This window comes from Mauremys reevesii, linkage group 24 (genome assembly GCF_016161935.1).
Source record: "Mauremys reevesii isolate NIE-2019 linkage group 24, ASM1616193v1, whole genome shotgun sequence".
In the NCBI taxonomy this organism is placed as follows: Eukaryota; Metazoa; Chordata; order Testudines; family Geoemydidae; genus Mauremys; species Mauremys reevesii.
The window spans coordinates 2,973,196-2,984,557 of NC_052646.1; the positions used below are offsets into that span (position 1 = coordinate 2,973,196).

The 11,362-nt window shown below is 49.9% G+C and overlaps 1 protein-coding gene across 2 annotated transcripts; it reads right to left on the reverse strand.

Moving 5' to 3' along the window:
• Positions 1-3,836: 3,836 nt before the first annotated feature.
• On the reverse strand, positions 3,837-10,825 carry LOC120390022 (SLAM family member 5-like). 2 transcript variants are annotated; one of them, XM_039512230.1, is made up of 5 exons: positions 10,789-10,825; positions 8,180-8,301; positions 6,893-7,219; positions 5,138-5,395; positions 3,837-4,278 (listed from the first exon to the last, which is right to left on the reverse strand). In XM_039512230.1, the coding sequence occupies exons 2-5, from the start codon at positions 8,226-8,228 to the stop codon at positions 4,181-4,183; spliced, it is 732 nt and encodes a 243-aa protein (XP_039368164.1). In that variant the 5' UTR covers positions 8,229-8,301; positions 10,789-10,825; the 3' UTR covers positions 3,837-4,180. The 2 variants fall into 2 exon arrangements, with proteins under 2 accessions (XP_039368164.1, XP_039368165.1); XM_039512231.1 differs by lacking the exon at positions 10,789-10,825 and adding an exon at positions 10,765-10,783.
• Positions 10,826-11,362: the final 537 nt, after the last annotated feature.

The following is an 11,362-nucleotide window of genomic DNA, read 5'->3' on the forward strand; positions in this document are numbered from 1 at the left end:
CAGACTCCCGCTGTCAACCCCGTGCGTTAATGACTGTAATCTAGTTGCACCAAACTGTCTGGTTATCAAAAAAATTAGCAGGCCTAAGATAATACGTGAGTGTTTATATTGTTCCAGCAAATATTTCTTAAACAAATAGGTCTTCTCTGGCTTTTCCAAACGACCGCAATGAATAAAGGGCCGTTATTACTTTTCCACATCTTGTCCGCAATTCAGCCGCGATTATTTGACAATCATCCCGCAATTCAAGTAGGGCCTTAATATTATAATTATATAGTGCCTAGGCGCCCCACTCGAGGACCAGGACCCATAGCACCAGCTACGATACAAACATAGAACAGGGCTGTCGTATTGCTTTAGATGGACCAAAGTGTCAGAGGTGTTAACATGACCCTGAAACTGTCCAGCAGTAAACAAGGTTCGGGGTTTGGTATAGAGAGATCTCAGCTTGCTTAGTACCACGGCAAACACCCCATTAAACCTCCTTTTAACGCGTTATTAAAGAGAGGGGCAAGAAAGAAAAAGCGGCAGAATTTGAAATTTAAGATATTAAGTATAGTTTTTACTTTAGCAAGATTTCTTGTTCCCATTCCCTGTTTCAGTTTTAGAAGGAAAACCTGCGTTGACAGTATTAAAGCTGCTGTTAACTGTCCTTTGGGGGAAAAAGAGAAGTTAGCTGAGCTGAGCTGGATCTGTCGTTGTTCCTGGTAGTGTTAAAGGCTGTGCCCATTTCCTAGAAGGCAAAACAAGACAAACGCACGCAAATGGGGGAGGGGGAAAGAAAAGCAAAGATAGAAAATGCAGCTTCTGCCTTTGGTGTTGAAGCTCACATGCAACCTCACAGCTGGCAAAACACTGACACAGTACGTGGACTGGAAGATATTGGGAACTTTCACTCTCTTTCATGCTACCAGGACAGAGGATGTTCCATTAAACTGAAAGGCAACTCACTTAAAGCTGATGAAAGGAAATACTTTTTGATGCAATGCATAGTTCACCTGCGGAACTCCTTGCCACAGTATATTGTGACCAAGAGTTTAACAGGATTAATAAATAGATTAGACATGCATATGGATAAAGAGAATATCCACCATTACATTAGACTGGATAATCTTTTAGAAAGGAGCTATACCCTCATGCTTCAGGGCATAAACTCACCTCTAACACTAGAGATTAGGAAAGAGTGTTCGCTTGGGGTAAGCTATTCCATAACTGACCACTAGGGGGTAGCTTGCACCTTCCTCTGAAGCAGCTGAGATACTGGAAGCACCACTGCCTGTCCCCACCGCGGTAGCAAAGCTTTCGGTTTGTGCGGGAGATGTCAGAGCAAATGGCTGAAGAGCAAACCAAGCTAGTGGAAAGGACAGAGTTCCCAGAACTAACTGTAGCTCAGCCCACGCTTCAGGGAATCCAGTCATTGCCACGGAAAGCTATTTATAAAAAGACATTCCCCAGCCACGGATCTGACCGAGAAGGAAACAACAACAAACTTGTACGTGACACAATGGGCAGGCTGCATTTGTCAGGCGCTGCTGCTGACCCCTCCTGGCCCCGCTGTGCCTCGGAGGAGAATTTTAGCAGTCGAGATAGCAGGGAGGGGAACTGCAGCTGAAGAAAAAGCAATGGGGAGTCCTTGTGGCACCATAGAGACTAACAAAGGTATTTGGGCATAAGCTTTCGTGGGCTAAAACCCACTTCATCAGATGCATGGAGTGGAAAATATAGTAACAGGTACATATACACAGTACATGAAAAGATGGGAGTTGCCCTATCAAGTAGGAGGTCACTCTAAAGAAACTCAGAAAGTCAGTGGAAGAAACTCCCTGACCCTTGATCCTGGAAGCCCCCTGTGCCAGGAGTAAGCTGGCACCGCTCCACTGAAGTTGGTGGAGCCACACTGGTTTATATCAGCGGCCAGGCTGACCCTCAGTAAACAGTGGCACTTTTCTTCTCCAGAGGGCGGGGTCACGTGAGAGTCGGGTGGTGGGGGGTATAATTATATGTGCTCACTCATCCTTAGATTTAGGGGACTGATCCCATTTTGCCAGTCATTCGCTCGCAGGATGTTACTGGACCTTGGCATCGTCTCCTGGGCCTGCTGACTAGTGTAGCCTGCTGTGTGCGATGTCGCTGTAGCTCTGTTGGGCCTGGGAGCTTAAATTCATAACTTCACTAGACACGAAAAGGACACTGGAGTTATGGCTTCTGACAACAATCTGTAGCCACTAACCCCCCTTTGTCCTGTGGCTGCAGAGGGGTTAACGTCCCATTTCACCTCGAAGGGTCTCTTGCAACATGTTAACTCCTCACGCTAAACAATCTTGTAGGTAGCGGTGATACTCCGAGCACCTTTCCCAGCCCTGAGAAGAGCCGTGTGTCACTTGAGAGCTTGCACCTTGCACCACAGAAGTTGGTCCAATCAAAGATAGGCCCTCACCCCCCTTGTGTCTCTAACACATTGTTGTAAGCACTTGGGGGCATGGACTGGCTTTTTGTTCTGTGTTCGTACAGCACCTGACGCATTGGGGTCTTGGCGCCGATGTGTTACCACATCAGAGAGGATTAATCATCGTAACGGCACCATGACAGCATGAGGGGATGAGGTTTTTATGCAGTTTTGACTCTCTAAGGGGAGACAAGGAAGAGACTCTATGAAGTCCACCATGGACCTTGCCATTGTGATTAATTCAAATCCAGCCAGCGCGGAGCACGGTAGCTGTGAAGCGAGCACAGCGCTGGCTTTGGCATGGGTAATGCCAACCCAGCACAGAACCTGGGTACATATGCTGCGTCCTGACCTGCTCCGAAGCCCACCCTGCTCTGTCCTCACTGCTAGCGTAACCCGCGCTAGCTGGTTCAGGCTAACCCGTGCACAGCTTTGGCTGTATGGATGTACCTGCAGCGTTTAGCCGTTCAGTGCTGCTGTTCTTTTCACTATGTACCTCCAGGAGTGGGGACGGGCGACTCGAACTAGTTCAGACGCAGGAAGCCACATACCCCAGGGTGAAGCTCATTGTCTCCTAGAGCCCAAGCTGAGCTTCTGAGAAGGCCAGGTAAGAAAGAAATCCCGTGGCTGTTCCACGTGTCAGTCCAGAGTGTAAAAGCCAAGCTAAAGGATTCCCTATCTTCTGCACTTAGGAAGGTCCTTCCTCCACTCCCCATTATTAACAATTTGGGCAGCAAGGAAGCTGCCACCAGTGCTACCAACTCTCCAGATTTTGTCCTGTTTTCTGCAAGCCCGGCTCCCGGATGAAGGTGGCTTCCTGAGAATCTCGGCTTTCATTTAAAAAAAGGATCTAGCCCCCCGTGGTTGCAGAGAAAGGCTTGAAAGCGAGAACCCTAAAGCTGAAAAACACAGAAGGCAAAGAAAAAAAACCCCAACACTGAGTATTATGTGTTTCGCAAAGCAGGAGTTCTGGATGGGCTGGTTCCTGAGTTCTGAATGTGGGGGATTGGTAACACCACTGCCCCCATCTCACTGGCTTTCTTCCCCCTCCCACCCAGATAAATGTGCTGAGAACTCAAATGCAGAAATGAGTGAGAGAGGAAGCTGGCAGTTAAATGGGGAGGGGTTTCCTGCCCACCAGCTTGCTCCACACCACAGCAGTCACCAACCACGGGCATAGTACAATGGTGAATCAAGCCCCTGGGGTGCAAGCCGGGGGAGGATCAGGCCCATTGATCTGCAGAGGGGTCTTTATTGGCTGAAGATCTTGGGGGGATAGAGTCTCATTTTCACTAAGGCCCCTTTACTCCTCTCCGAGCATAAATTACAGCAACACCCAGAGCCTTGGCATAACTGGGAAAAAAGCCCCACTTCTTTATGAGCCCATCAGTAATTTCAGGCCTGACTGGGAAGTGCATTTTATTGGTAAAAAGGAGTCAACACAATGAGCAAATAATCACACTATTGGCTGGATCGCAGGTGTGATGCTTCATGCCCATAAGGCGGAGATGTTAGGAGATTATCACCTTCTGCCTGCAGATGGGAAAGGCCTCGGCATCCTCTCTTGCTGCTTGTAATCTACAGCAGCTTTTTAAAAAGCCACAGTAATAAGTTCTGCAGCGGCAGCTCTTGGCGTCCAGCTGCAGGTTAGAAGGGCTGCAGTTCAGGCAACTTACAGCAAGGGTTGGCGGCATTTGGATGCAGTCGGCGTTATTCGACGGCAGCGTGTGGGCCTTATTTTAGAATATCGGTCATGCTGAAGAGGAGTCCAAAGAACACGAAGAAGCACGTTGCCTTCAGCACTTGGAAGATGGATGCTGGTGAGCCACTTTCTGTCGAAACAGACAAATGCAACATGAATATTTGCCTCTGCAATGAGCAGCTCTAGGTCTCTGGGGTTATTGTCTGCCTACGAAAGCAGCTATTCGCTCCTATTCCCCATTGCCCTGAATAGTACTTGTTCTTTGCTTTGCGGGAATGCCCAGGACCCCGTGGTGCAAGGTGCTGTACAAACACCAAACAAGGTGACAGTCTCTGCCCCAGACAGCTCACAACCCGGTGCAGGCATTTACACCAGCGCAATGGGGTACAAAATGCTAGTAAATGAGAAAGGGCCAGACGCTCCACTGGTGTAAGTGGCGGGGCAAGAGGCAGGGCACGGGAGTGGCAGACCGTCTCTCTCTCCAGGCTGGACAGACGACACTAGACAAGCTTTGCTGAGACAGCTCTACTGGTATAGCTAGTGCAGCAGAGCCACCTACTGAGGACAGTTTATAGCAGCACACGGAGATCTTTTGTCAGTACAGTTAGGCCACCTCCCTGAACGACACAGGCCAGATCAGCAAAAAGGACTCGTTTGTCGGCACAGCTGCACCTACATGGGGATTTTGGCTGGCCCAGCTCTGTCAGTCAGGGGCACGGACCAGCACCTCTGTGCCAACAAAACTGCAATGAAGACCTGCCCCATGCCCACAGGTCAGGGTTTGAAGGGCTTGGGCCATTGCCATGGTTCTATAAGGATAGGGGCCTGCAACTAGGATTAGGTGGGGCCGAGGCACGCGGCGGGCTCTCTGCACGGAGGTGAATTTCACGCAGCGGGATCGTAACCCACACAGCCCTGCCATGGCCACGCTGACCCCAGGACCCCAGGCCTTTCAGGTTGCTCCTAGAGATGCTTAGATAGGACGTTACCGCAATAGTCTTCTATGGAGATGGTTTTTGAGCCCTGGCTGACGGGGTTCCTGGCCAGGCAGGTGTGGACCAGGTCTTTAGCTCTTGGCCGGCTCAAGATGCGCAGGGTGGGTCCTTCCTTGACCTGGATGATCCTCCTGCGGGTGTACGTCCAGATGAAGGTGGCGCTTTCCGCTCCCTCGGCGACAGAGCAGTTTAGCAGGAGGTTGCAGGTTCCATTCAGAATGGCAACGGCAACATCTGGGACTGGGATTTTCTCTGCGTGTCGGAGGGAACACGAAACGGGAAAGGGAGCAGTGAGGATTCCCTGCGCTGCACGTAGCTTTGATCCCCTCTGTGCAATCCCAGGTCATTTCCACAGGTTCCCAGCCCTCTCATCTCTTTACATAGCATATACGCAGGGTTATTCTGGAAGAACACCTCTGGCTGGGGTCCTCTGCAGGACTGAACCCATCCTTCTGCATCTGAAAGTCTAAACTACATGAATTAAAGGACCAGGTCATTAAGATATGAGTCTCCTACTGCAACCGACGTTTCTACATATGATATAGCCACTAACTGGAGACAATGAATTACTCTTTGTTAATGGAGGTCACACATCGGGCTGATCAGAAAATGTGTGTGTCAGGGGTGGGGGGGTTCCACATGGAATATTCTGTTTTTGATTAAAATTGAAAACTGAAATATTTCAATTCTGAAATATAGCTGTGGGAGTTGTAGTTCAGGTGCGTCCTATCCCCATTCTCCTCTACAGGCCAGGCTTCCTAGTCAGACAACATTTCCCATGATGCAACATGGTCTCACCTTAGAGAAGGGAGGCCATGCAAGTTGGTAGTGCATCATGGGAGACAGAGTTTGGCCAGGGAGCCTAGCCTGTGGAGGCCATCAAACGACAGCTCCCATGAGGCACCATGGCAGGACAGCCGAATCAAAATGCTTTGTTTCCAGGTGAAAATAAAAAAATGTTCAGTTTTTGGATGGTGAGTTTTCCAACAGATACTTTAGGCAAATAAAATCCATTTATTCAACAACTCAGTTTTCCCTCAAAAAACAGTTTGCACAGAAAATTTTCACCCAGCTGCCACACGGCCAGGAACGTTTGCCCTGAGATTCAAAGGTCCAAGCAGTGGAGACCCACATATGCAGCATGGAACCACGCCCCAAATGGGCTTTGGTGATCCTGCTGCCATGTGATTTTTGCCCTAGATTTCAATAGGAGGGGTAGACCCATAATTTGCCAAGCTCTTTCACGATGACAAGGGTTACACATGGACGTGTCTAAGGGGCTAGATGTTATGTACAAATATTTTTATGGGGAATCTCGTTAAAAACATATATTTATGTTGAAATAAACACCTACCCACAGGGCGGTTATATCCACATTTGAGCTGCAGAAGATGAGAAATTAGCATGAGCCCCTCATTAAAACTGAGCGCTGGAATGCCATGCACGCATTAAAGAGCTTCAAAGGAGCTGACTAGCTCCCTGCTGACCCTTGGAGGAAACTGGCCTGAGAGGTCTTTGTTTAAGGAAAGCTCTTGAAAGAGACACAATTTGAATTTAAGGGAGTTTGATTTTCCTTTCCCTCGCTCTGGTCTGATTTCCAGAGATGCTCAGCAGCTGCATCTCCTCTTGAAATCCAGGGGAGCCACGGGATTTCAGCACCTTTGAAAAGCAGGAGCAACTCCACAGACCAATAGCTCAACGGTTAGCTGGAGCAAACGACCCCCAGCAGCCCCCCCGCCCCACACTCACTGTATACGCGCAGCAGGTATTCCGTCACGGTGGTGGTGAACTCGGTGTTTATCTGCGCTCTGTATATGCCCCTGTCCAGCATGCTCAGGTTGCTAATCACCAGAGAATAGGTCTGGTCCAAGACCCTCAACCGCCCTATGTAGCGTTTATCCAGCACTTTAACTGCAGCTGGTTTCCCTTTCCTGGGGGTAAACGTGGCGAGGGTTGTGACTGAATTCCAGACGATCGTCTCCACGGGCACCCATGGGGGAACTTTGAACGGGAAAACTACCGACCCTCCCACCATCCCAGTCAGCTGGATCGCCTGGGATTTGGTGGTGCGTGCATCTAGAAACACAGAAAGAAAGAGAGAGGTTAGGAACCTGATGGAGTGGAGTTCTTTAAAGTGAGATTGATTTCTGAGTCTGATGAGCTATTTCATGCAGCTCGATATTATCTATCTATCTATCCATCCATCCATCCATCCCCATGCATGCCTCTCTATCCACAGACACGTTCCTCCACCTATCTATGGATTGAGGGAAACTGGGAGTTTCCATTCGCTGGGAAACAACAATATTTCAACATTCATTCTCCATCCCACATCAAGATGAAAAGCCAACATTTCAAAGTTATTTTACAGAATGGAAATCCTGGAATATTTCAGTTTGGAAGCATCGAAGGGTTTAGTTTCAGCAGTGTGGACTGAAAACATCTGACATTCCTGCATGTATCATTTCGGTTTGTTAAACTGACCCAAAATGCTTTGTTTCAAATCAGTTCAATACTGATCTGTATTTTCCCACTGAGGCACATTGACTCTTCGAAGCTGTAACTTGGGAGCTGGATGTCTATGGGCTGGGCTGGGCTCCCTCTCCCATCATGTACTGAGAGTCATGGGATCCCATGGTGCACCACACAGCTTGGTAAGAGGGGAGCCTATATTGCTTTATGGGACATGTAGTCCTCCAGGGAGCCCAGCCCAGAGGCGAGAATTGAGGCCCAAACTACAACTCCCATGAGGCAATGGACTGACAGGGAAATGCTATTTTAACATTTTGTTGAACTGATTCGAAATTAAACATTTTGGGTCAATTCAACAGAACAAAATATTTTGATTTGGGTCAAAATGACCAGAAAATTTTTTCCCCTCAATTTTCAATTGGAAAAGGTGGAATATTTCAACAAAATTAAAGAATTCCCATAGAAAGTTTTGATTTTGCAGAAATTGTTTCTTCATTCCAATGGAAAATTCTCAACCATATATATATATATACACATATATACACACACACACACACTTTTTACCTGTGATAATGAGGCACGTGAGCAGCCAACATAGTCCCAGGATCACCATCCTAACACCAAATCAGTAGCTTCTCCTAGACATTCCCAGAGAGTCCTAGGAGGACATCTCAGGAGGGGCCGCTCTGTGGGAAAGAGGAAAGCGAGGTGAGCCTCTGGGAGCCGAGCTGTTCACAGAAGAAGGCCGGAGGGTTGGATTTCCTCAGCAGCACCCAAATAAAGTGGGCCAAAGTGGCTGCTGCTGGGTGCGCTTGGAGAAATCTGGTACTTACATACACAAGGCTGCATTTGGTCTTCTAATCATGACCCTAATACCCTGAGCTCTGACCAGGGGCCCAGGCTGAGTGTGTCTGTAATGGGGGCTGGCAGCTGTGACTTATCAAGACACAGGAGGTCATGGAAGGACTTCACAAACTTTTCTGATCCAGCTACGTCAGTCCTAGTATCTGATTCTCCTCTCATTCACACCAGCATAAATCCAGAGGAACGCAATTAAAGCCAATTACATTACTTCTCCCAGGGCAGAATGTCTCACTTTTACCACCTGTGCCTCATTTTTCTAAACTAACGGGGAAGAGGACACATAAAACCGAGGTCCCTTTGGGTCATTAGAAACCCAGTGGCCATTTTTGTATGGTTTAGCCCTGCTGCCAAAGTCCAACATGGGTGAGTTGCTGGGATGGGACAGACTGTTATGGACCAGGCCGTAAGTGACCTGGCCTAGGAGTCAGAGCAGCAGTCAGGTCTAGTGGGCAGAGCAGGCAACCAGGTTGGGGAAAGAAGCCAAGGGTCAGCATCAGAAGCAACTATCAGTTGACCAGAGTCAGAGCCAAGGTCAGATACCAAATGGCAGAACCAAGGGGCAAGACAATCAGGGTCAGAAGTTGGAGGCCGGGGTCAGAGCCAGGCTGGTAACTGGAGGCATAAGGGCAGGAAATGGAGAAGAGGCAAGGACTGAACATGGAGCAGGAGCAGGAGCACGAGCAGGGTGGAAACAAGAGAAGGCAAAAGCAAAACAGGAAGCAGGTTGGGTGCAGCCACAACAGGAAGCCACATTATTGCTCAGACAAACTTCCTGTTCTTCCTTCTGGCTTAAATAGTGTGGTTGGACCAATCAGTGGAGTCGGACGATCCTCCAATCAGGGCTCCCGTGGGTGGAGTCTTGGCTGAGGCTATAGTCCTACCAGCTTGTGGGCACTCTAGGTTTTCAGCTGACACTGGGTGCGGGGGCCAGGCTGCAGCAGCAGCTGTCAGGACTCCCAGGCCTGGGTTCAAGACCTGGCACATCATACTGAGCTGGAAGTTTGGCTCTGGAAGCTCCTGAGTTCGGATTAGGCCTGGCCCATCTCTAGTGTCGTGGTTTTCAAAGTGCTGCATGAGCACTACCCAGCACTCCAGGGAGCTGCTTGTCATTATCCCAGAGAGAGGAAGTGTCTTGTCCACACAGCAAGTCCATCTGGACAGCCTAGACCAGCACACCACTTTGCCTTAGGCTAGGACCGTGGCCAACCCTAGAGAAGCCTCTCTCCAGGGCAGATGAGACAGGAGGAAAAGGGGGGACCTGAGCTCAGGGCCCCCCCTAAACTTCTCTAATGTCTGTGTAAATGAGGCCAAATAAGAGGGGGGGGCCTGTACCAGGGCCCCAGATTTCTCACCACTGGCCTGCGTCTCGCAGATGTTGCCGTCTTGTGGATCACTTTGGGGGAGGGGGGAACTAGCCCCTAAATACCCACCTTCACATTCTGTCTCGGCTACTTACCTGGCCGCCCGTCACCCCAGGACCAGAGCATTTCCCAGCCGCTAACAGTTACCCTAACCCTCCCCCCTCCTATGAGGCAGGGGAGTGCTGCTATCCCCAAGGTACAGGTGGGGAAACTGAGGCACCAATCAATTCAGAGCATTGCCCGGGGTCACACAGGGAGTGTCTGGTAGAGCTGGACACTGGACCCAGAGTCGCTGGCTAGTGTCCTAGCCACTGGGCCATGCTTTGAGTTAGCCATTGAGTAATATCCTTGTGATACCTATGTTACCACCCCCCCACACACACACTGGTCCCTTCTCCCTCCTCCCTCCTCTTCTGACCCCTCCTTCCCCCACTCAATCCTCCTCCCCCCTTCATCCTTATATAGCCCCGTTGCAGCTCCACCCCCAACCCCCAGCCCTGTTCCCCTGCCCCCCCCCTCACTGTCTCCCCTTTGCAGTCCCATCCCCACAGCATCCCAAGCCCTGGCTGTCCTGCCCACACAGACAAACTGCCCCCTGGACCTCCCCAATAGGGGGCAGGGACGAGCTGCTGCCAGCCACGCACAGGGCAGGAGGGGAGCAAAGTGGCATTAGCTGGTTTCCTTTTCCTCCCGTCTGTCCTCTGCAATGGGAGGGGGGCAGCCTGGAGGATGGGGGTGCAGGAGAGCGATGGATGGAGCAGGGGGAGGAGATAGGTAGGGACCAGGTGCTCCCAGTGGCCAGGAGCCAGCACCCAGCACAGCGCCCCCTGGTGGCCCCTTCCCAAACCCGCAGGAACTGGCTGGTGCCCAAGGTGTGAAATGCCTGAGGGCAAACCAGCATTCTGAGGGTTAATAGGGTCAAACCTGTCCCCCAGGATGAGCAGTTACCATGGCAGTCAGCATCCAGGTATGTCTCACCTGTAACAGGTGACTGAACCATCTCTTCGGGGGGGGGGGGGAGGAAGAGGAGAGGAATCTATTAACACCCCCCCCCAACACAGACACAATTTCAGTTCACATTTGTGCACACTCATGTCTAGTGATGTATCCTTGTGAGGCTGGTGATTATTTTTATGGCTCGTTTGTACAACCGTGTTATAGAACAGCTCCCCCCACGTCCCCTCCCTTTGCAAGGCTAATGGAACATTCCAACAGCTTCCTTCCTCCCCACCAACTTCAAAGAGGCTGCACCCCGATTTAACCCCTTCCCTGCCAGAGGGAAAGAAGGAGAAAGAAAAAAAATCACCTTGCAAGTGGAGTCTAAGCATCAGTCTGCATCCAGGAAGGACCAGCAGTGGAGGGCCACTGCCATTAAATATGTAAACACATAGGGAAGGAGCAGGACAAAGAGGTTTGGAGTGCAACTGATTGAGAAAATTCAGAACAACAAAGACAGGAGTGTGTATGTGAGGCAAATCAAAGAAAAAAATCAAATGAAACTTATCACCCGATCTGAACTGTT

Coding starts and splice junctions, on each gene's coding strand:
- LOC120390022 (XM_039512230.1), bottom strand. CDS start 8,228: ATGGTGATCCTGGGACTATGTTGGCTGCTCACGTGCCTCATTATCACA. Junction 7,220..8,179: donor CACGTGCCTCATTATCACAG/GTAAAAAGTGTG, acceptor CTGTGTTTCTAG/ATGCACGCACCACCAAATCC. Junction 4,279..5,137: donor CTCCATAGAAGACTATTGCG/GTAACGTCCTAT, acceptor CTGTTTCGACAG/AAAGTGGCTCACCAGCATCC.